Genomic DNA, 26,582 nt, shown 5'->3' with positions numbered 1-26,582 from the left:
AGTAACACCTGGAGTGGTGGTGTGGAAATGCACTTGAGTCCTTCCATAAGGGTCTAACTGAGTGGGTGTGGAGTGGTATGTGGGAATGTTGGAAGGTGATGAGAACTGTCTTTGCTGCACTGGTGGCCAAACTGGAGTGGCTATATCTGGTGGATCAATATCCACGGAAGTTGAAGGGGAAGGATTGACGTTGGCCATGTTTATAGTGTGTATGAGTGTAATCTAAGGGTTTTGAAAAAATAAAAATCAAAAAAGAAAATGTTGACTTTTTAAGCAATGTGGTCACAAAAAATATATATATAGAGAGAGGTCAAAAGTACCACAAGTACCAAATTCACAAGGTATACAAAATCAGTACAATTCCTGTACAATGACACAAATGTTCTATAACAACTTTTTTTTTTTTTTTTTTTTTTTTTTTTTTACAAAATAGTTTTTTCCAAAGTCTTTGTCAGTAAAGCAAAACAGTTCAAAAAGTCAAAAGGTTGTTGTCAACTGAAATCAGTCAAACAATTCAAATGAGTTTCAAAGTTCAAAATTTCCCAAAATAAAGTAAGGTTTCAATGGTGTTCAATGTCTTTTAAAGTGTTCATTTTTTTTTTTTTTTTTTTTTTAAGTGTTCAGGGCCCCACGTTGGGCGCCACTTATGTGACGGTGGTTGTTTGTAATAAATAAATCTTATATACAGTTTATAATAAGAAAAAAAAAATAATAATTCAAATCTCAAAAACTGAACTCCGCGGGATTCGAACACGGGACTTCCTGCACCGCAGCCGAACGCTCAACCGCTGGTCCACGTGGGTACTGCAATACCTGACTTTCACACGTCCCTTAATCCCACTGCCAGCGGACCTCAAACAAAAAAAAAAATAAATAGTTACCAAAATTAATAAATCTTTGGGCGCCAGACAAGATTAACTTGCCAAAAATTAAATTAAAACCCTGGATAGCCGCGGCAAACACTTAACCACCATACACACAAAGAGAAGAAAATAAAGATTACCCAGCACACACTTTAAATTAAATTAACTGGTATATTTTTAACAAGCAGTACAACAAAAAGGTTTTCAAAATCAAAATATATACTTTTAATCACTGTTCAGTCATAGATCATAGTCAAAATTAGCACTTCTTAGGTAACAAAAGGAAACATCAAACAAACAATTCAAACACTTCAATAATAATGTTTAGATAACCCAAAAGAAAACAAACAAACAAACAAACAAACAAACAAACAATAATAATGTGTGGCTGATCGACTGGAAACAAGAGAGGGAAAAAATGTAAAGAAAGCCTATGTGATAACGTTGTAATGTGTGTGTGGAATGTGTGGGTGTATGAATGGGTGCAAATGGACAAAAGTTACTGACCCAGGGACACCGAAGCCGTTCTGCACAGGTCCACTTTTTCCATCGAGATTTTCAGACCCCTCGCACACAATACTTAGAGAGATCGCCTGGTCACCACGTCCACAAATTGCTTCCACCCCTCAGTTTTTTCCTCACACAGTCATTGAAACCAACAAGCTCTCCACCTTACACCGTTCTTCTCCTCCTTCTCCAATTCTTGCCACCAAATACCCGACACCAAAACAACCAGAAGCCCCTTCTCTGGCCTTTTCTTCCTCTTTTATAATCTCCGATTGTTTACCTGCCCTTCCGCTTCCTCCCGACCCCCGGAAGTATTGTCTGGAAGCGATAGGAAGGACCGGTCGGAGCAGCGCCCCCTAGTGGCACTTGAGAAAAATAAACAATAAAAAGCATCCATCTCGCCACATGTGTAGGCGGAATTAACGATACGATTCTTGCTGCCTTATTTTTTTAGTTGAATCAACTTAACTTTTCTAGTCCTCTCTACTTAGCTGACTGGGTGAGTTCTCGATGGGGATTTCTGTGTAGGCGGAAGTAACGATACGATACGTGTCGTCATGTGAAAAGGGTCTATCAGTGATGATCTGGAACTGGTGTGTGAGTAAGGTGCATGATGGTGAATGTAGTCCAGTTGAGTGGCAGATGTGTAGTAGCATGAATGATAGTGAGTGTTCTCTAGTGATCTGTACGGGCTGGATCATTTGTGATGATGACCATACGCTTATTTCACGCGGCCGCCATTTTTAAAAAAAACCAAAGCGAGGCTGCAGTGGGAACAAGCCCGGAAGTATAGGACCATAGGATGCTGTGCACTACAAACCTCCGGCTGTTGCTGAGATTTAAAAATGCAGACATGGTGTAAACATCACTTTAATATCATTCAGTTCAGTTTTATTTAAACAATTAAAAGCATATTAGGCATCAAACAACATCACAATCTCTTTAAGGGTAATATGCTCAAGTGTCCCCCTAGGCTTCAGTTCATGGCACTTAAACACAGTGGAGACGCTTCCCTTCTTCAACCTATGTAACCCGGTGAGTGATAAAACACTGCAGTCCTTTGTAGCACACGCTTGTGTAGTCTGTAATAGTGTTGTCCCGGTACTGAAGTTTTAAAAACGTCAATTTCCTGCATACATTTAAGCGCCGCTGAGCGTGTTCATAAACAGCGCTAATTTATTATAGTGTTCACCAGTACTCATTAGTTTTCTGCTCTTCACCCAGTGTAAACACAGATACACGGAGACTGGAGCGCGAAGCAGCCGTAAAGATCAGTCGAGTCATCAAGCAGATCGCTCGGCTCGTCTGTGTTTGTGTACTCGGTAAACAGCGGAGGGTGAACTGATGACCTTCTCGGCCAATCGCAATAATTTCCTTTGAGCACGTGAACCCAATGGCAAATCAGCGCTGTTTTCCCTGCTGAAAAATCCAGCCTAAACCAGCCTAGGCTGGTTGGCTGGTTTTAGCTGGTCGACCAGGCTGGTTTTAGATGGGTTTTGGCCACTTCCAGGCTGGTTTCCAGCCATTTCCAGCCTGGTCTTAGCTGGTCAGGCTGGGAGATGACCAGCTAAAACCAGCTTGACCAGCCTAGCCAAGCTGGGAGTCCAGCCAAAACCAGCTATACCCAGCTTAAACCAGGCTGGTCAATCTGGTTTTAGCTGGATTTGGCTGGTCATTTTCCAGCCTGACCAGCTAAGACCAGGCTGGAAATAGCTGGAAACCAGCCTGGATATGACCAAAACCCCTCTAAAACAAGCCTGGCCGACCAGCTAAAACCAGCCAACCAGCCTAGGCTGGTTTAAGCTGGATTTTTCAGCAGGGTTAAGAAAGCCATCAACAGTGCATTAAATGTTAGCAGGAAATTGGCGGTTTTTCTTTTAATTCAGTATCGTGACAATTCTAATATAGTGAAAGAATCAGCTCATTAACTTGAGTTTGATAAATGGCATCTAAACACTGTGTGTTTAGGAAAGAAAACGTTAGCTAACGAGTGCCATTTCCCTTAACTAAGCTGAAAATGAGCTCTGAAATCCCTTCTTAGTTTCAGCATTCATTTAGAACGGACCTTCGGGTCACTCGGAAGGTGGTGAAATGATAAAATTGTGTCACTTTCTCTTCACTGATAAGATATACAGCCAGGTACACAACGTTCCTATAAAACTCCCAACTAAGGGTGTCACGATCCTCCAAATCCTTGATTCGATTACATTTTCGATTCTAAAGTCACGATTCGATTCGATTTTCGATTATGAATAATTCATTAATTAATAACTAATTAATTATTAGTAGCCTACCGTTTAAACTACCTGACTTGCATGGTCTTTGTTTTACCCATAAACAAATCATACAGTAAATGAATAAAGGCAAGTTACACACATAATTACCACCTGTCAATCACTTTTTCTGCGGGACTCATGAATAGGCAGTGATCTGTGTCGTTATAATGGCGTCGGTAAAAAAGGTGCACAACCAACAGGAACCAGCCAACAGTATCTGAGGTGTTCGCTTAAATAACTAAGTACTTGTGTGAAAGTAAAAGATGGAAGCAGTCTACTGACTCGCTGACTGCCTTGACCCGCTGTCTCGAGCGCATGACAATGTGTGTGCGTCTGTGTCTGTGTGTGAATGAGTGTGTGTGGTCACGTGATGTGTGTTTTCAGCGGTAGTGAGGAAGGAGGGCTGCTCAGAAATGCTACACGCCAGTGTGGATGTGGATCGTTGTAGTTCTAAAATGCCATTTAAAAAAAAAGGCATATTAGTGTAAACAGGGCCTGAGTGTGTATTTTTCGCTAGAGGATTTGCAACGGGTGCGGGCGGAGGATCGCGATGCGCCCATCGTCTATCACCCCAACCGTAATACGTACATAGCAAATCTTGCAAACTGTTTTTTTTTTTTTTTTGTCGACAACACGAACGTTGTCAACATAACTAACTGGAAATCCAAAATACTTCCACACCGGCGACTTCATTGAAAGAGGAGAGGATTTAAGCTGTCGACGGGTCTCCTGCGTCTGCAGTTTAACAAGCACTTTAACAAGCATGTTTTTTTCCCGTTTGGCAAGCCAAGCTGACGTGACATGGGGGCGTGGCAGCATCGACGATTCTATTTTTTGATTCGATAATCAAAGTTGAGCTTAAATTTCGATCGATTTCGATTAAAAATCGAAATCGTGACACCCTTACTCCCAACCATACTGTACTTCTGGGTTTCTTCCCACGGCAGCCTCGATTTCGCTTTTAAAAATGGCAGCCACGTGAAATCAGTCTATGATGGAACTAAGCTAGCTTATTATCTTTTACAAATCTAAGTTGATTGGACATAAAACAGTTAAGTTGTCCTCCCAAAAAAAGCTCAAGAATTGTGTTGTTTGGCTGATTATAAATAAGTAGTTTGAACAAACAGCAAATGTAACTTTTTTGAGTTCAAAACCCAAGGAATATTTGTAGGCATTTATTTGCTTAAGCGAGTCAAATATTTACAATGTGTGTTTCTCTCGGACTCCACAGTGACGGGTCTCCAATGGAGGATCAGGTGTTGAAAGATCGAGGAGACGAGCCAAAAGAAGGAGCTCATTGCGTGTCTCTCCTATCGCCGCAGCTCAAAGCCATGATCCGCATCAAGAAGAAATACCTGAAGAGGACAAACTCAGTCCGACTGGCGAACTCTGGAGTCTCCGACGGCGCTTCACATCCTCCAAACAGGAAGCTCAGGCGCAGGAAGTCTCGTGTGCTTTTCCCAAACGACACGCTGATGTTCAAGCCAAAGAAAGAGCGCAGCCGAGCCAAACCTTTCCTCACGCTCTTCAGCATCATCGTCTTCATACAGGTCATTTCTCTAACTTGTGTAGCTTTTCTGATTTTTCCTAAATATTTTTTGCAAGCTAAACTGGCTATCATGGCCATGGTCGTAGTCAGAGATTGAAAATTAGGGGCAGTTTACTTGACAATGTTTTAAGCCAAAACCTGGAAACTTGCAAGGGGTATTGTACAGGTCATCTCTCCAACTTCTGTGGCATTTCTACTTTATTTTATATATTTTTTACTCAGCTAAAGAGACTATCATGGCCATGGTCGTAGTCAGGGATTGAAAATTAGGGGCCGTTTACGTGTAACGGAGGCCAGCTAGTAAGTGCTGTGCAGGTAAACCTCTTTCCTCTGACCTGTAAAGGTGCTCTAGCGACAGACACTAGAGGCCATGGTTTTTAGCCTCCTTGTTAGGGCAACCTACTCCCATTCGGAAGGTCGCCAGTTCGATACCAGCTCGGAGCGGGTTGGGTGGCGTAAGACCGGTGGGGTTACATTTGTAAGGCTTGAAGCTTACGCTGCTATTCTGAACCAATAGTCGGAAACAGAAAGCAGTTGAAGGATGGCGTGTTTAAATCCATTATTTATCTGACTCCATTGTAATTAATCTGACTCCATTAAAGTTGTTATCATCATTGATAAAGAGAAAGAATCTCTACGTCTTAAAGCAGGCAAAGTTGTTTATTAAGTTACATGATCAAATATACAGACATTAGAATGAAACAAACTAACATACTGTATAAAGAAATTAGCTGTAACATATGCACTGCTGAGCAACAAAGACAGTGAAACTGCCTTTGTTAGCATATGAGGCTACGCACTGGTGTGCGGGAGATGCAGAGTAAAAGCCATTCTCCCAGATCAACAGTTACCTTTCCCTATTAAGTACATTAACATACTCTCCTCAGGTCATGACTCAACAATAGTAAATATATTGTAGATTGAAACACAATTAATCAATGTCTCTGTTGATTTCATCACTACAACACTGAAGTCATAAACTGTCAAATGACACCAAACATGACAAAGTTATCTGAAAGAAGAACACGAGCAGATGAATTGTGTATGGTGAAGAGCACATGGTTACTGTAAGCAAATGGCAGAGATGTGTATCGGAGCTGTGAGGAACTCTGCCTCACCAGGAGGACTCATCCCATGCTTGGAATGTCTCAGTAGTCCTTCATTAGCATAGAAGGAAATATATATCATATTTCTCAGCTTACACATTGGTGTTGTGACCTGGATGGGTGTGAGGTTTAAGGGGGTGAGTGTAACGGAGGCCAGCTAGTGAGTTCTGTGCAGGTAAACCTCACTCCTCTGACCTCTAAAGGTGCTTTAGGACAGATGCTAGAGGCCATGGTCTTTAGCCTCCTTGTTAGGGCAACCTACTCCCATTCGGAAGGTCGGCGGTTCGACACCAGCTCTGAGCGGGTTGGGTGGTGTACGACCGGCGGGGTTACATACGTAACAATGTTGTTACCAGCTTTTTTAAATATCTTCTTTACTGTTCATCAGAAGAAAGTGGAGTCTCAGTAAACGATGACGGGATTTTGAATTTGGGGTGAACTGCTCCCTAAATCAATTTGCATTTATGTTAAAATGACTAAATAGTATGTTAACAGCTGACCTCTACAGTACATCTAGCCCATTTAAAGACTTAGCCAAAAACTGGAAGTTTTCAAAGTCTATTGTACTGTTCATCTCTGCCTTTTATGGCATTTCTATTTTATTTCATATATTTTTTAGTCAGCTATGAGGCTATCATGGCCATGGGCGAAGTCAGGGATTGAAAATTAGGGTCCGTTTATGCTACAGTGTTGTTACCAGCTTTTTTATATCTACTTTTCTGTTCATCAGAAAAAAGTTGAGGCTTAGTAAATGATGACAAAATTTTGAATTTGGGGTGAACTTCTCCCTGAAGCCACGTGTTAAAAATGAATCAATTTGCATTTATGTTAAAAGGGCTGTATTGTATGTTAACAGCTGATCACTACAGTACATCCAGCCCATTTAAAGACTTGAAAACTGGAAACTTTCCAAGTGTTTCGTACTGGTCATATCTCTGCCTTCTGTGGCATTTCTATTTTTTTTTAAATATATTTTTGGTTAGCTAAATAGGCTATCATGGTCATGGCTGTAGTAATGGATTGAAAATTAGGGGTCGTTTATATGACAATGTTCTTAGCCAAAACCTGGAACCTTTAAAGTGTATTGTACAGTTCATCTCTGCCTTCTATGGCATTTCTAGTTTATCTTTTATATTTTTTAGCCAGCAAAAGAGGTCATCATGGCCATGGCCGTAGTCAGGGATTTTTTTTCAGCTTTATTTTTTACTATCTATTATTTTTAATATAAAGTTGAGGCTCTGTAAATGATGACAGGATTTTGAATTTGGGGTGAACTGCCCTTTAAAACCACATTAAAAATTAATCAATTCATGTTAAAAGGGCTATATTGTATGTTAACAGCTGACCTCTACAGTCCATCTTGCCCATTTAAAGTCTTTTGCTAAAAACTGAAAATTTTCGAAATGTTTTGTACAGGTCAAATCACTGCTTTCTGTGGCATTTTTATTTTATTTGATATTTTTGATTAGCTAAACAGGGGTGCGTTTCCGAAAACCATCGTTTGCCAACTAAGGTTGCAAGTTCTGTCGTTACAAATTGTTTGTTGATTTAGTGTTTCCCAAATCCTTCGTTCCAACGAACATTCGCAAACTGCGTCACAAACTACACCTTGCACAAACTACAAACTTGCAACTACACCTCTGGAGCTGTTGTTAGAAACATAGTTCCTGGCTGTGTTCTATTCCCAGTTATCCCCCCTATGCCCTATTTGCTTAGAACATTCTAACATTTAAACTCGGAATGATTTTTTTTTTTAAAGCATTAAGGTCATCTCTCTCAGGTGTAATTTGCTTTCAAAGTATGTTTACAGTTCAGTTTTAGCGATCTTCATGTTAACAATTGCCCTCCCTTCGCAGTGCACTTTGAAAACATTGATGTCATTTTGAACACAGTCTTGACTCGTGGCTCATGACGAAATCTATAGATGACCTATTATTCAAAAGCGGAATTTATGTTACGTCTCCAAAGCTTGTGAAAACAATAAACATAGCATACGTTAATCGTTTAAATTTATAGTAGATCATTATTTATTAAGTATCTGTACTGTATATGACATGGGCCTGTTGATTAGAACATTTCTGCAGTGGTTTGCATGTGTTAAATTGTAATAGTAGACTTAAAAAATAAGTAAACAATATTCTACTCAATAATAACAATAAAAAAATTATAATTATAACCATCATCATCATCATTAATATTATTATTAAAGTATGATTTCTTTCGTTTCCTAATAAATAATAAATATTACATTTAATTTCTTGATAAATAGCCTCATTATTCATTTATTTATTCATTTATTTATTTATTTGATTTATAAATGAGATTAGAATACATTTTAGCTTTTGTAAGTGATGTTATGTTTTAGAATAGAATATGTAATGTTCTTAATAATATTTGTGAAAGAAACACTATATGTCCCATTTACGTATATTTCAATGAATATGAAAAGCGAGTGCATGTTTTTACCAAAACTAATAGTGGCTACTTTATTAAATGCGTGTAAAACAATATAATTTGCACAAATAAATTATAGGGTTCTTCTCGAAGGAAGTTGTTACCACCCTGTTAAGAACATCATTATGGGTGTTTTACGTTAACTAACTAACTTGGTTCAAACAATAGATCTGTGACAGAGAAACTACAGGTTTTGGGAAACACTTGTCACTACATCGTTTTTTTTCCCCCAAATAATGCATCGTACTATGATAGTTCAGCCGTGAGTTACGTCATTGTTTGTGAAACGCACCCCAGTTTATCATGGCCATGATCATAGTCAGGGATTGAAAATTAGAGTCTGTTTATGTGGTTTTTAGGCAAAAACAGGACACTTTGAAAGTGTTTTGCCTGTACGTTTACACACAACAGATTTCTGGGACTGAAAAATCTGAAATTGAAAACATTGTCCTTTGTCGTCCTGACCGTGTAAACAGCCCAAAACTAAACTCTTTAAAATATGACGATCTCACGTTTAAATGTTAAGAGCAGGTAGTAGGTCAATCAAATGCATCACTAACAGCTGTGCTTTGCAGTGATTAGGATGGAAGGACTGTGTTTAAAGCTCAGCAAATACTGGCCTGGTCTACATAATACAGGGGTTTCACCCTTTTTCACAGGTGAGCACGGTTGTTTTGAAAACGTTGTCATGGAAACAGGCTCTGGCCATAAATGTAGTCGGGAATTGAAAAGTAGGGGCTGTTTATGTGGTTTAGCAAAAAATTAGACACTTTTGAAGTGTTTTGCCTGTGTATTTTACACACACCGACATTTTTTAGGACTGAAAAAGCATAAATCTGAAATCGAAAACATTGTCCTTTCTTGTCCTGTCCATATACAGCGCATCCGGAAAGTCTTCATAGCGCTTCACTTTTTCTACATTTCTTCATGTTACAGCCTTATTCCAAACTGGATTACATTAAATTTCCTCAAGATTCTACACTCAATACCCCATAATGGCAATGTGAAAAAAGAGTTTTTTTAAATTGTTGCAAATTTATTAAAAATAAAAAAGCTGATCAATCACATGTACATCAGTATTCACAGCCTTTGCAGTGTAGCTTTATATTGAGCTTAGGTACATTCTGTTTCCACTGATCATTCTTGAGATATTTCAGCAGCTTAATTAAAGTTCACCTGTGATAAATGCAGTGTATTTAACATGATTTGAAAAAGCATACAACTGTCTATATAAGGTCCCAGGGTTGACAGTGCATGTCAAAGCACAAAGAAAGCATGAAGACAAAGGAATTGTCTGTAGACCTCCAAGACAGAATTGTCTCAAGGCACAAGGCTGGAGAAGGTTACAGAAAAATTTCTGCTGCTCCGAAAGTTCCAATGAGCACAGTGGCCTCCATCATCCGTAAGTGGAAGATGTTTGGAACCACCAGGACTCTTCCTAGAGCTGGCCGGCCATCTAAGCTGAGTGATCGGGGGAGAAGGAATTTAGTCAGAGAGGTGATCAAAAACCCGATGGTCACTCTGTCTGAGCTCCAGCGTTCTTCTGTGGATAGAGGAGAACCTTACAGAAGGACAAGCATCTGTGCAGCAATCCACCAATCATGCCTGTAGAGTGGGCAGACGGAAGCCACTCCCTGCCTGGAATTTGCCAAAAGGCATCTGAAGGACTCTCAGACCACAAGAAACTAAATTCTCTGGTCCGATGAGACTAAAATTTAACTCTTTGGAGAGAAAACTAGGCACCGCTTATCACCAGGCTAATGCCATCCCTAAAGTGAAGCATGGTGGCGGCAGCATCATGCTGTGAGGATGTTTTTCAGCAGCAGGAACTGGAAGACTAGTCAGGATAGAGGGAAAACCTGCTTCAGAGTGCTCCTGACCTCAGACTGGGGCGACGGTTCATCTTCCAGCAGGACAATGACCCAAAGCACACCCCCAAAATATCAATGGAGTGGCTTAACAACAGCACGGGGAATGTCCTTGAGTGGCCCAGCCAGAGCCCAGATCTAAATCCTATTGAACATCTCTGGAGAGATCTGAAAATGGCTGTACACCGTCGCTTCCCATCCAACCTGATAGAGCTTGAGAGATACTGCAAAGAGGAATAGGCAGAATTTCCCAAAGACAGGTGTGCCAAGCTTGTGGCATCATATTTAAAAAGACTTGAGGCTGTAATTTCTGCCAAAGGTGAATCAACAAAGTATTGAGCAAAGGCTGTGAATACTGATGTACATGTGATTTTCCAGCTTTTTTACTTTGATTTCAAAAACTCTTTTTTTTTCACATTGTCATTGTCATTATGGGTATTGTGTGTAGAATTTTGAGGAAATAAATGATTTTAATTACATTTTGGAATAAGGCTGTAACATTTAAAAAATGTGGAAAAAGTGAAGCGCTATGAAGACTTTCCGGATGCGCTGTAAATACCCCAAAACTAAATTCTTTGAAAACAACGATCTCACATTTAAATATTAAGCATGAAAAAGCACACAACAATGGTGAAAAACATGGCAGTGTGCTCAAAAACAACATCTCCTGTTTGTTCAAACTGCTTATTTAAAATCAGCTCAAACACAATTCTTGATTTTTTTTGCAGCAGCTTAATTGTTTTATGTTCAATACACTTACATTTTTAAAAACGAATTAGTTAACTTAATTCTTTCGAGTAGTCCTAACACAAATCAGTTGTGTGGAACCAAGCATACTTCACAGTGTGTTGTTGTTGCACAAGCGTTCATTAGCAAAGTGTGTATTTCTTTACATTACAACCAAAAGTCGAGACAAAAATTTGACATAAACGGCATCAACGGCTTGATCAAATGCATCACTAACAGCTGTGCTTTGCAGTGATTAGGACGGAAATACTGTGTTTAAAACTCAGCAAATACAGGCCTGGTGTACATAATACAGGGTTTTTGGCCATTTTCACAGGTATGTGTGAACTAATTGTTTTGAAAACGTCGTCATGTAAACAGGCTCTGGTTATGAATGTAGTCGGGATTGAAAATTGGGGGTCGTTTATGTGGTTTAAGCCTAAAAGCAGACATTTTTGAAGTGTTTTGCCTGTACGCTTATGGTATACTTACATAATACAGGGGTTTCACCCTTTTTCACAGATTTGTTTGAATGTGGACATACAATACAAGAGCAATAAATGGTCACCTGTTTTTAGGATTAAAAGTCAACCCATACAAACAAGTCCAAATTAATGGCTCCTGACAATACACTGATGTTTTGGGAAGCAAAATAATTGCTCTGTGTAGGAAGTTGTTTATTCTTTACAATATTATTAGCTAGCTCTCTGCGACTATCACATGGTCGCCCACTCAGGCTAATGAGGGATGCTACGCACTAGTGGTAGATAAGGTGGTGGATATTAAGTGCTATCAGTGTCCAGAAAAAAGCTGTATAAATGTAAGGATTTATTATTTGTGGCTTCCAAAAGCACATAAATCTGTTGGCAGTCTAACCAATAAAAACATACAGGGGCTAATGCATGTCTTAGGAAGCTTATCGATGTGTTTTTGCAATAGAAATATTTCTCACATTTTTTTTTTTCATTTTCATTGGCCAAATGCACATAAAACATTACTGATGTATATTCATTGGCCACTTTATTAGGTACACCTTATTAGTACCGGGTTAGACCCCCTTTTAGCATGATGCACAATTTGTACTAATGGGCCCAAAGTGTGCCAAGAAAATATCCCCAACACCAGCCTGAACCGTTGATACAAGGCAGGATGGATCCATGCTTTCATGTTGTTGACACCAAATTCTGACCCTACCATCCGAATGTCGCAGCAGTAATCGAGACTCATCAGACTCACCAGTCTGGCCATTCTCCTCTGGCCTCTGTCATCAACAAGGCATTTGCGTCCACAGAATTGCCGCTCACTGAATATTTTCTTTTTTTTTCCGAATCATTCTCTGTAAACCCTAGAGATGGTTGTGCGTAAAAATCCCGGTAGATAAGCAATTTCTGAAATACTCAGACCAGCCCGTCTGGTACCAATAAGCATTCCACGTTTAAAGTCACTTAAATCCCCTTTCTTTCCCATTCTGATGCTCGGTTTGCACTGCAGCAGATCATCTTGACCATGTTTACATGCCTAAATGCATTGAGTTGCTGCCATGTGATTGGCTGATTAGAAATTTGCATTAACGAGCAGTTGGACAGGTGTACCTAATAAAGTGGCCGGTTAATGTATAATGCCTTTTTTAGTCTATGATATGGCTTTAATGGTTCAATCTGAATAATATCAAGCTATGAAAATACTTTTGTGATCATATGAATCCAAAATACTTTCATCAACAACTACTTCTCCTTAGTGTCAGTATAGGGTGCACATTCATTAGAAGTGTTAGACATGTGTTACAACCCAGGTTTAACTTTTAAACATTAAAAACTCACAGATGTCAATCATCTTTTTCCTTATATCCCAGGTCTACAATGCCATAGAGAATCTGGACGACCATGTAGTGAAGTACGATCTGGAGGGTTTGGAGAGATCCTTACACAGGGAAGTGTTTGGCCAGCAGGAGGCGCTGGAGGAGCTAATGGACCATCTGAATGACTACCTGTCCACCTATGCCCACCAGCAGCCCCTTGCCCTGTCTCTACACGGACCATCCGGCGTTGGCAAGAGCCATCTGGGTCGCCTACTGGCCCGACATTTCCGCTCCATAGTGGACGATAAACTAGTAGTGCATTATATCTCCAAACACCACTGCCCTCTACAGGAGGAGGCTCAACACTGCGCCTCCACAATCGCCAGGCGAATAACAGAGGTAGCATATTACATATACTCATTTAGCAGATGTTGTTATCCAAAGTGACTTATAAGTGAGGATGGTAGCCCTTTACAATAACAGTACATGAATAATGATGTATTAATATGTAAACTAAACATTATTTTATTATGAACTAATGATGAGTAAATGCATGAGCTAATCATGAACTAACTTTAACTACAACACGAGTCACATCGTCACCCTAGAATTATAAGGTTCTGTCTGCGTTCTGAATGATTTTGAGATATTGAGCTTCAACGTTTTTGCATTCCATATAGCAAACAACATGTGTGTAACAGTTCTCTTTCATACATTAACATGACAGAGACCCTAAGGGTTCTCTAAATGCAAAGGATCAAGTTCTCTTACACTTGCAAATTGGAGTAAAAAAACCACGGTAAACGCAGAAAGAACCTTCTCATTCTGAAAAGTCATTTTCCGCTTGGAATTATAAGGTTTTAACTGGGAAATCATTCATTGAAGCATTACTTTTCAAGAAATACAATAATAAAATATTTAAGTTGGTATAGTAACAATATGTTGCTGACTATATGAAAACAAATAAATATATATACAATTAATATATATGTTTTTTAATATTCATCTCTTTTTCAACAATATAAAATGTAACATTTCATCTCGATGTCGGCGACGCAGTGCCACAGTGGGTAGCACGATCGCCTTACAGCAAGAAAAACGCTGGTTCGAGCCTCAGCTGGGTCAGTTGGCATTTCTGTGTGGAGTTTGCATGTACTCTCTGTTTTGCTGTGGGTTTCCTCCGGGTGCTCCAGTTTCCCCCACAAGTCCAAACACATGCGGTACAGGTGAATTGGGTAAGCTAAAATTGGCCATAGTGGATGTGTGTGATTGAGTGTGTATGGCTGTTTTCCAGTGATGGGTTGCAGCTGGAAAGGCATCCGCTGCGTAAAATATATGCTGGATAAGTTGGTGGTTCATTCCGCTGAGGTGACCCCAGATTAGTAAAGAGACTAAGCTGAAAAGAAAATGAATTAATCTCAATGTTAAGAAATGCTTCTAAATCATTACCTTTTGACACGCCTCAATTTTGTGTGGTGCGGCATTATTTAGGCCAGAGGTTCTCAAAGTGGGGGTCGGGACCCCCCGAGGGGTCGTGGGACAATGAAGGGGGGTCGCCTGGTGATTTTCAAAAATCAATAAATTTTTATTAAACCTTAAGACTTACTGTATTTTATCAATAACCTACTGAAGAGAAAAAAATAGTCGTTTATAGTTACTATAAACTATAAAGTTACTATAGTAGCTTATAGTTACTAGTTCTATTGGATTGCGACTTCTCGGGTAATTACATTATACTAAAGACACAGCAATACTGTCAGATGCAGCAGATTTTGTAACACCAGGTTAAACTTTCTAGCCCATTTACAGCACTGACATACATTAAAAACAAAAACAAAGAATAGACTTGGGTCTATTGGTGTGTTTGTGCGCGTCATTGCATACAAGCTTTCTGTATTTATAACCACCACCTCAGAGAATATTGGGGTCACGAGTCACTGGCATTGTCATTTTGGGGGTCGCGGGCTGAAAAGTTTGGGAACCCCTGATTTAGGCGACGCTGATTTTGTGTGATTTTTGTCTTCCTGGTGCTTCCCGCTGTCAATGGAGCAGTTCGGCGAAATGACAAAGAAAACTGATCCTGATTGGTCCTCGTACGTGCATTAAAAATGCTGATTGGCTCACAGATAGAACCTTATACAGCCAAGCTAGTGTTCGACTTTGTAGATACACCTTTTTTTTTTCTTTTTTTTTTTAAAGTCTTAAAATGTAAACAACTTATAAAAACACATCACATAATTTAAAGAAGTTGTCATTTAATAAGAATATATTGATTACTCAAAGATTTGACAAAAATGTCAGATAGAACCTTATAATTCTAAGGTGACGACATGAGTTCATGTTTGAATAACGGCTACCTTAATCACTTGTCTGTACATGATTGTTTGTTAATTAATGTATCAATTACCACATTAGTTTATGCTTAATTTAACCATTATGAACTCATGAGCTGTTATTTTATAATTATGTCATGACTTTACTTGGAGGAGTAGAAAAGTGTTCTGTCTACATAAACATGAGCTGTATATTTTAATAACATCTAAACACACTTTATTTTAATTTCATGGGACCTTTAAGGTAGTTACTCAAGCTGAGGAAGAGGAGCAGATCCCCTTCTTCATCCTGGATGAGGTGGAAGCAATGGCTCCCCCGCTGCTCGACACCTTGCAGACGTTTCTCCAGTCAGATCAAACCAACGAGTTTCTTAACGTGGTCTATGTTTTCCTTAGCAGTCTGGGCCAAAGTGAGATCACAGCTCACGTTCTTCAAAACTCCTCCACTGCTGGAGCCCATAAATCCCTCCGTCAGGCCCTGACTCTCCTCCATCCTCTGTGGATGGAGCCAGCGGTCCAGGTTATAGCGCTGTCCTTACTGGAGCGGGAGCATATCATACAGTGCTTTCTGGAGGAAATGACCCTCGAAGGGTTTTATCCTGATCCTGGTCATGTGGAGAGACTGGCGGACGAGCTGGCATATCACAGAGCAGCTGGGAGACAATACGCCAAAACTGGATGCAAACAAGTGGTGGCCAAAGTCAACCTGCTTTGAGGGAGTTTTTTATATATAAAATAGCCATAATTTTCTTAAAGTACACCTGAAATCAAAACTAACCATACTGATTTTGTTAGCTCACATTTCTAGCATTGTGGTGAACAATATATCTGTGCATGGCATTTAGAAAAATTAAATAGTTTGCCCTTGTAATCTTTCATTGAAATCTGAAAATGCACTTCCTGTTTGTTTTCATTTCTCAGATTGCATCTGTCTAAGGTATTGGGCGTGGCTAATGTACTTAACCACGCCCCTCCGACTGTCAGCTTTGACAGCAAACAGAAATGGTGAGGAGGAGGAGGTGTCTGTTCGGTTGTAATAACTCTCCCCAAACCCTCTTCCCCATCTTTCTGAATGAAATGCCTACTTCACCACATCCAATCAGCTCACAGTAGAACACAACAAGCCACGCCCACTGTTTTCTAAATAAACACATTCTCTAAAGTGAACTAATGCAATTTATCAACAATATATGTCAATATGAGATTGAAGTTGAATTAAATGATTGAATACACCTTTACACAGACTAGAAGGTGCGTTTTCGAAAACCATCTTTAGCCAACTAAGGTTGCAAGTTCCGTCGATACAAACATAGTTAGTTGAAACATTTGGTTAGAACATTTCTGCAGTGGTTTGCATCTGTCAAATGGTAAAAGTCTACCTTTTTCAAAAAAACTAATTGTCGGCAGCTAGCTCTCTGCATCTCTCACTTGGTCGCCCACTGAAGCTAAGCAGGGCTGCGCCCGGTCTGTACCTGGATGGGAGACCACATGGGAAAGCTAGGTTACTGCCGGAAGTGGTGTTAGTGAGGCCAGCAGGGGGACTGCCCAACCTGTGGTCTGTGTGGGTGCTAATGCCCCAGTTTACTGATGGGGACTCTATATTGAGTGCCGTCTTTTAGATTGAGACTCTCTGTGGTCATTACAAATCCCAGGATGTCCTTCGTAAAAGAGTACGGGTTTAACCCTGGCATCCTGGCCAAATCTGCCCACTGGCCTCTGTCTATTGTGGCCTCCTAACCATCCCCATATCATAATTGGCTTCACACTGGTTTTGGATGAGGAGGTGTAAAGCGCTTTGAGTGCCCAGAAAAGTGCTAGATAAATGTAAGGATTTATTATTATTATTATTATTATTACTATTATTATTATTATTAAAACAAACAATTTCTTAATACTAATAATAATCATCATCATTAATATTATTATTAAAGTAGGATTTATTTCCTAATAAATAATAAATATTAAACTTCATGTCTTAATAAATAGTCTCATTATTTATTCATTTATGCATATGATTTATAAATGAGATTAGAAAACGTGTTAGCTTTTGTAAGTGATTTAATGTTGTAGAATATAATATGTAATGTTCTCAATAATATTTGTAAAGAACACACAGGCCCTATATGTCCCATTTACATATATTTTAATTAATATGGAAAGCGAGTGCATGTTTTTACCAAAACTAACATCGGATTTTATTTTAAATGCATGTTTGTGTAAAACAATATAATTTGCACAAAAAACCAATGGGGTTCTTCTATAAAGAAGTAGTTCCTCCACCCCGTTTAGAGCATCATTATGGGCGTTTTACGTTATAACTAACGTGGTTCAAACGACGGAACTGCAACAGAGAAACTACGGGTTTTTGGGAAACATTCATCACTACATTGTTCTTTCCCCAAACGATGCATCGTACTATGATAGTTCAGCCGGGAGCTATGTCCTTGTTTGGAAAATGCACCCCAGGTCAGTAAGCATTTCTGTAGTCTGTACTTGTTCAAATGGAGTGCAATTGAATATTTATAGGATGATTTACTACTGTAAGTGCCTTTGTATTTTCACTGGTAAGTTGAGAAGCTAATGAAATCATAAAAAGTGCACGGAGGAGGTGAATGAATGCAACCAATGAATGAAGAAATGCACTGGAGAATCACTGCTAATGAAATAAAAGGGAGAATCAATTAATTATTAACACAATATGTTGTACTCCATGTACTTTATGATCATAATGAGTTTTCATATATTCTGTGATAAGCTGTAACTTCCCTTTTTTACCAAACATTTTGCCAGTCAAATACCTTAAGTTTACTCTTCACAATAGATTTAAGTTTAATTTGACTTGTAGGGCCAATTATTGTTATACTCCAACAAAATTGCACTGTATTGTACTGTATTTATGAGTAAATGCATTTGTTTTTGATTAGCACTGTTAAAAATAAATTAAAGTAAAAATGTTGACTTCATTAAAAAAAAGTCCAATGAAATACTGTAATGACCCTGCATATACTACAACATATATGCTGTATAAAAGATGGTTTGTTCTTTAAAAAAAAAAAGATTTTATTTTATTCTTTTATATAACACTTGTTTTGTGTCAAACAATCATGCAAACAACCATTAAGTTTAGATAAAAAGGAGACGATTATTTCAGTTTCGTATCAATTCAGAGAAAAACACATAATAATAATAATAATAATAATGCATGAAATTATAATGCAATTCAGGACTAAACACGATTGGGTCAGTCATATGAATTGGCTTTTATTAGATAAACTGGATGGACTTCTTATGCAAATTCATTTAAGGAAGCAGAGGAATCGGTTAAATAGGAGTGAAATCAAGAGTATTATTAAGAAAAGAATGACGTAAAAGTGGCAAAAACAATGGAATAATAAAAAAAAGGGCCGGTTGTTTTACACAATTCAAAAGAAAGTTGAGGTAATTAGGTGTGTAAGGAAAAACAGGAGAGAGGAGATAATAATATCTAGGGCAGTAGTGTCCAAACTTGATCCTGAAGGGCCGGTGTCCTGCACACTTTAGCTCTAACTTCCTTCTACACACCTGCCTGGAAGTTTTTAGTGTAGCTAGCTTGATTAGCTGCTTCAGGTGTGTTTAAAGGGGTTGGAACTAAAATATGTAGGACACCGGCCCTCGAGGACAGAGTTAGGACACCCCTGATCTAGGGTGAGATTTGGACACAAAATTAAATAGTACACTTTTTAAAATGGGCAAACATGGTACAGGACAATGTGAGTTTTGTGGACAAGAAGAGACAGTTGAACATGTTACATTACACTGCATGAAGTATGAAGATGAAAGGTGGGCTCTAAGAATTTAGAAGAGATAAATGTTCAGTTTAAACTAGATGACATTATACAAAATAACTCAGGAAACAAAATGCGTTACCTTTTTATTGCAGTCTCAAGAAGAAAAATCTCCCTGATGAACTTCTGCTCACATGTTTGTGATGTAAGTCCTGTGGGCGGAGTTTGCTCCAGGTAAACAGTGCTCTGCTAATTGATAAATCATGTTGCTGTGCATAGTTTCGCATGTTGTTTGAAAGTTTCACAATTTAGCAACAATATATCACTATGAGAATGACGTTAAAGGAGTGAATACACAGGCCAGGTCAGTAAGCGTTTCTAGCAGCATATGTAGTCTGTGCTTTTTGAAATGGTTTGCTAATGTCAGAGCCTTTTTCTAGTTGTCATTTGAGTGAGGTGGAAATTTTAATTGGCTTATAAAATCACAAGATGAGCAGATAAAGTCTTTTTAAAACATAAATTACCTTGAGTTTGAAAATGAATCGCTAGAAAGGTCAACAAAAGGCAAACCTTCTTATGTAAAGTGTCTGTATGCCTTGCCTGAGTGTTTTGGGGAACACAATATGTGAAAAAAGTAAAAATCACCTTATTTTGCAATGTGAAAGTAAGACTTTTCTGCGGATGTGTTACACTTCCTATTCATTTGTCTACACTCTCAGAAACTATGGCACAAACGCTGTCACTTTGGTGCCACCCTTTTAAAAAGTAACATTTGGTGTGCTAATATATACTTTTAATGTACCTTTAGTGTGCAATATAGATCCTTTACAACTAATGTGTACCATTTAAGTGCAAAAGTGTGCCTTTTAAAATGCTACTGTTGTATTTGTGATAGAGACGGGAAACACAGGGGGCATTTCTTCCTAGGTTGTTGCTAGATTAGATACGGTTGCGGCCGGAAGTTACTGAGAATTATTTATATTATTTATTTAGAGGGGCCATCACAAAGCCCTGATCTCAAGCCTATAGAAAATTTGAGTGCAAAAAAAAGTTGAAAACGCTTGTGCGAGCAAGACAGCCAACAAATCTGACTCAGTTACACCAATTCTGTCAGGAGGAATGGGCCAAAATTCCTGCAAACTATTCTGAGAAGCTTGTGGAAGAATACCCAAAACATTTGACCAAAGTTATACAGTTTAAAAGCAAAGCTAAAGAAATACCAAAGAAATGTATGTAAACTTTTGACTGTCTAGAAATTAATAATGTTTTTTTTTAATTCTCTCATTATTCTGGTATTTAACAAATGTAAATCATTTAGGTAATCCTAATGTACCTAACATAGTAAACGTTTAGTATGATTTACCATCAGAGATTTTTTTAAAAATGGTTATGTTCCTTTCTGTAGAGTGTATGTAAACTTCTGGTTTCAACTGTATGTACATTTCTGGGCACTATTTTACAAGTATCACCTCAGTGTTGGCATTCATACCATTATTTCTGAGAGTGTTTGGGTAAATGACTAGAAATGGCAGTAAACGATTAAAGTATACTTGCTCTACAAAGCAGTGTGTTAATGGCAAAACTTGAAAAATGTAATAGTATGATAAGCAAATAGGCGTCACGGTGGCACAGTGGGTAGCACGATTGCCTCACAGCAAGAAGGTCGCCGGTTCGAGCCTCGGCTGGGTCAGTTGACATTTCTGTGTGGAGTTTGCATGTTGTCCGCGTGTTGGCATGGGTATTCTCTGAATGCTCCGGTTTCAAAGCCATGCACTGTAGGTGAATTAAATAAACTAAATTGTTGGTAGTGTATGTATCTGCATGCAAGTGTGCTTGGGTAAACACATGCTGGATAAGTTGCCGATTCATTCTGCTGCTGCGACCCCTGATGAGTAAAGGGACTAAGCTGAAAATAAAATGAATGATAAGAAAATACCAGTTTGCTAAATCAAGCACTTTATCGAGCTGTTTTGTACAGCTAAAAATGAATAGAAGTGAATGAGACCACAAGTCTCGACACAATTAGGTTAGAATGGTCTCGCCCAATCTTACATGCAAAATTAGGTCAAGTTTCAGCATAAACACTTACTGAAATGAATCAGTCTTGAACTGTGTCCCAAATGGCACACTATGCATGTATGCACTACATATTTACGCCCTTACTTACTCAACAGTATAGTATATGTATGTAGTGTCATCCAAAATGGAACACTGACAGTTTTTTACCCTGATGACATTTGACGGTTGTAAATTCGGAAGTAAATTACCAAACTACCAAATAATACCTGCCATCAATATAACAGCATTCACCCACGGAGAGGTGCTATAATCACTGTCGGGGGAGACATTTTCTTTCTCAATCCAAAATAAAGTAATCCAACATCAGTGCCTAATAGATTCGCCCCTTCCACTACGTGAGCAAAGCCGCGGCCGTTGAGTGCGTGAACTGTCCAACATTACCGACTTCTTTTTAATGGTTAAATAAGTGCATCATCTAGGTAGTTAAATTGCACTTATTCTTTTTAGAGTTTCAGTGTGAATGCACTACCTACACTATGCTACAAAATGGTGTGGAATAGTGCATAAGTATGCAATTTGATTGTCCATGAATTTTCTTATAGAAAACTGTGTTGAATTGTGAGCATCAAATACAACATTTGAGATGTTTTACAATGTGGTCGGTCGACTGGTTTGTCCATTATTGTTGTACAATTGTGCAAATTTTTGTCATCGCATAATCTCTTAAAGCAGAATCAAATGACTGCTTTGATGTGCATTAGTGGTGTAACAGATCACAAATCTCACGGTTTGGATCACATTGGGGCAGGGCCGGAGTGGGACTCCTTTTCAGCCCTGGAGTTTCAAGCCTCAGACCGGCTCTCGTCAGTTCACGATTGACTATATTAAAATAAGGTCATTTCTAATTCAGTTTCTAATGACACTATCTTGTCTTTTTTTGGAGAAAACAGCTGCTTTAGAACTTTAAATGTTCAACAACCCTAACAGTATTATATGTCTTAACAATAAAAATGAAAAAAATAAGTTAATCAGACGAGGATCAAACCCGGATCGGAGACATTGTAACCTAATGTGCTAACCACTCGACCACAACAGCTAACATTAATGGTGACTTATCTGAATTATATCATCATTAACCTGCAGGCTGCATCTTGCTCAGGAGGCTGGGATAAAATAGATAAAAAGAGCAAAGCTGCGGTAAAATAATGAATAAGAACACTGTGGTCAAGTAAATAAATAAATTAATTTAAAAAGTGTGACTGCTAAGAGCTACAGATTCTGGAGCTAGAAACACCGGCCCTCGCGGCCAAAAAACGGACCGGCCCACCGGGAATTCTCTCGGTCATCCCGATTAGCCAATCCGGGCCTGCATTGGGTTTTTTTAGTCATGGATCAGAACATTTTTCAGATCAGCCAAAAAAGGAGGAGACAAATGTAAATTTGCTTTTCGTTTATTACAAAAACAGAACTGCAAGACACTTTTAGTTTTAACAAACAGAACTTAGAACCTGTAATTTTATAAAAAAATCAAATGAAGAAATAATCAGATGAATGAAAATAAACAGTAAAATATTTACAGTCGACTGAAACATTCACTGTTATTACTACTGTTGCTGATGACGCTAAATGTAGAACTCTTAAATTATAATTTATACAACCCATATTTATGTTTAGTCTCATTGTCAATAAATGATTCAGTTATTCACTCATAAATCTTCATGTTTCGGTGCTAGATGATCATTTTTGAAGAATTATTCAGTGCCATGATTTTAATGGCTGGTTGCCTATTGGTTAATAATGTAATTGCTGCTTACAACTTTCATTTTTGAGCATCAAGTTAAGTGCATAGGACGGTGATTTTAATCTTTACCATAACATCAGTGGTTTTATCTAAACTATAAACTGTTCTCTCAGTACTTCTGTGTTATTTGACTGTTTGTATCTTAAGATTGTTTGAAGACTAAAGACTGAATCTCTTTCTTGATTTTTGCGTTTTTCAAACACAGATTTGAATGCAGCGATTCGAAGGATTAATAAACAGAAGCAAATCACCATCATTTATAATGTTGCATGGGTGTTTGGGTCTGATTTTTTTAATGATTAATTGTGCACCTTACACTGAAGGCATTAATGCAGACTAAACAAGTAGTGACAGAAAACACCTTTAATAGCCTAAGAAACCCACCACATCCCGAATAACCCAACACAAATTCTTTTGTCATTATTATATTTAACGGTAAAGCCTAAATGCTTTTATACATGTGATTTGAATGACGAGAGAGGCGATCTTTCTGTGAACAAAAAGTTAATCCGAGGGTCATATGTGTTCTGAACTGTGTGTTGTGATCACAGATCAACCATGATCCACAACACCCCTGCGCATACTGGAATTTATTACATTTCCATGGTAGTTTATGCATCTTATTGGATGAACAAGTTTATCCTAAATCAAATCAAATCACTTTTATTGTTACATCATCAGCAGCACATGTGCTATGATGAGTGAAAAGATTAGGTGCTGGCTCCAGACAGTGCAAAATACAGACAGTGCAAATAAAATGACATTGTAAATACAGACAGTGCAAATACAACGACAGTGAAAAATACAACAGCATACTCCCAAAAAAACAGGACAACATAAAATTGACAGCGATATGTACAATGAATAGGTGTCCACATAGTTGTAGGCAGTACTGTTTCAAGTATGGATTGGTTAAAGTGTAGTGCATGCTACATATTGATGGTGTGCAGTGAGGGGTATGGAAGAGTCTGTGTGGGGTGTGTTAAGTGTTCATCAGCCTGATAGTCTGAGGGAAGAAACTTTCCTTCAGTCGGCTGGTGCGTGATCGGATGCTGCGGAACCGTCTGCCTGAGGGTAGCAGAGAGAAAAGTCTATGGCTTGGGTGGCTGGAGTCGCTGTTAATTCCCTTGGCTTTCCTCATGCAACGGCTGGTGTAAATGTCCTGGAGGGAGGGAAGCTCACCTCCTACTACACGTCCAGCAGTTCGCACAATCCTATTTAGGCCTTTGCGAATGCTGCTGGTGCTATTTCCATACCGGGTGGTGATACAGCCAGTCAGGATGCTCTCCACAGTGCAGATGTAGAACGAGCGGAGAATGTGGGGGCTCATTCCAAACCTCTTGAGACGCCTGAGAAAGAAGAGGCGTTGTTGTGCCTTACTCAGCACTACGTCCGTGTGGGCAGTCCATGTCAAATCCTCAGCGATGTGGACTCCAAGAAACTTGAAAGTGCTGACTCTCTCCACTGGCGTCCCGTTGATGGTGATGGGGGTGTGTTATCTCTTCTCTCTCCTGAAATCCACCACCAGCTCCTTGGTTTTGTTGATATTGAGTGAGAGGTGGTTTTCCTCACACCACTGCGTCAGAGTGTGCACCTCCTCTCTGAAGGCCGTCTCATCATTATCGGTGATTAGGCCGACCACCGTTGTGTCATCAGCAAATTTAACGGTGATGTTGGAGCTGTGTCCCACTCAATCTTTTACATTTTTCTTGTGTTTTTTTTTTATTGATGCACATCTTAGCAATATGTGCATATAAATAGGTGGATGGAAACAATTCAATCTTTATTTCTATAGCGTTTTCAAAGTGTAGATTGTGACAAAGCAGCTTAAGAGAAGTTCTTGTAGATTGAAACTGTGTCAGTCCAGTTTTCACAGTTCAGTTTAGTTCAGCTCAGTGTGGTTTGATTTTCGCTGCTGAAAGTCCAAACACTGAAGAGCAAATCCATTGATGCGCAGCTCCACAAATCCCAAACCAAGCAAGCCAGTGGCTACAGCGGCGAGGAACAAAACTTAACCAATTGATGAAAGTGAAGGAAAAAAAACTCTAGAGAGAAACCAGGCTCAGTTGGGCATGACAATTTCTCCTCTGGCCAATCTCTTTAATCCTTCAACACTGATTCTTTTGAGAACTTTTTACTAACATTTTCTTCTTTGATATCCCTTTTAGACCTTCTTTTTGGCTTTTTCTGGCACCTTGGTTTCTAAGAGTGAATCCCTGACATGTATATAATGCATTTGACCTCAAACGCATTAGAAATAGCAAAGCCTTAAGTGCATCAGCTGTTTTATTTTGTTTGTGGACTGCTCTGCTGTTTTCTCTTGGTTGTTTGGGTTTGTTTCCCGCGCTTTGACTGGCAGCTTGATCTTGATTTCACCCTGGTGTGTGTTCATGTGTGTGAGACAGAAGCCTGGTTACCACCACAAATCATTCTGGATCCCAATTACACAGCCCAAAGCCTCTGTCTGAGAATGCTGAACACAACAAGATCCACTTTAATCACTTTAACACACGGCCGAAAACTCTGTGTCACGCGATCACGCCATGAGCACACACTTTATATGCCAAATGCCTGGAAATATAACAATAATAACAATAACAATAATCTTATTTATAATGTACTTTTCAGAAACCAAAAGCACTATAACAACAGGGGAAATCAAACATGCAATAAACTACAAGTGTGCAACATAGAAAACTAATAAAATATACACACATTAGAAGGATCAAGAAGCTAAAAATGAGTGCCTTCTGTTGCAGAATGGTACAATTTAGTATGGATACAGTATAGATTGAGATTTCAGAGTTATATTAACATTTTCTGCATTGTTCAATTGGCTTTATATTATACTTCAGCCTGTTATTAAGGCAAAACACACCGTATTTTGCACCATAATTTAGAAATGGCAATGATATAAGATTAAAATGGTGCTTTTTTCATGAATTTGCATAAATATTTCTTATTAAGTATTGCATATATATATATATATATATATATATATATATATATATATATATATATATATATATATATATATATATATATATATATATATATATATATATATATACTTAATCTGTGCATACAACAAGCTTTAACTAGTTTTGTATGTTTCTGTATACAACTTAGAAGGTTTCCTGTTTAATTGTATTTTGCATGATTTACAGAGGGCAACTAACACTGTGACAACACTTTATACACCAATTGATCTTGTCAGTAATATTTAGAACTATAATCGTTTGATGTCATATTAAAGTGCTATATTTAAGAATGACTGCAGTTACAAAAGACAAATTCAAACTCATTATACTTTGCCACTGTCGCTCAAACCATCAAGTTTTACCCATTTTTAATCATGATGAATTGATCTTGACCCATTCAAATCCATGATGAGTCTTAAGGTATATTTAAACTGTTTCAAACTGTAAAATAGCAGGTAGCATTCTGTGTATAACCCCAGTAGTAGCCATTTGTTGTTTAAAAAGTACAGTTTTCTATCTTTTTTCTTTATTTATTTT

General features: G+C 38.5%; 1 protein-coding gene across 4 annotated transcripts in view; it reads left to right on the top strand.

Annotated features, from left to right (window-relative positions):
- tor4ab (torsin family 4, member Ab) overlaps positions 1-16,718 on the top strand; it is a 52,226-nt gene extending 35,508 nt beyond the window's left edge. For all 4 annotated transcript variants that reach the window (XM_087250952.1, XM_087250950.1, XM_087250951.1 and 1 more), the window contains 3 exon segments: positions 4,878-5,196; positions 13,202-13,546; positions 15,725-16,718. In XM_087250952.1, the coding sequence (XP_087107078.1) occupies positions 4,891-5,196; positions 13,202-13,546; positions 15,725-16,195 (1,122 nt within the window). In that variant the 5' untranslated portion in view covers positions 4,878-4,890 and the 3' untranslated portion in view covers positions 16,196-16,718.
- The last annotated feature ends 9,864 nt before the right edge of the window (positions 16,719-26,582 follow it).

This window comes from Danio rerio, chromosome 5, assembly GCF_052040795.2.
Source record: "Danio rerio strain M-AB ecotype USA chromosome 5, GRCz13ab, whole genome shotgun sequence".
NCBI lineage: Eukaryota > Metazoa > Chordata > Actinopteri > Cypriniformes > Danionidae > Danio > Danio rerio.
The sequence above is the reverse complement of the archived record's forward strand: the minus strand, read 5'-3'. Positions and strand labels throughout refer to the sequence as shown.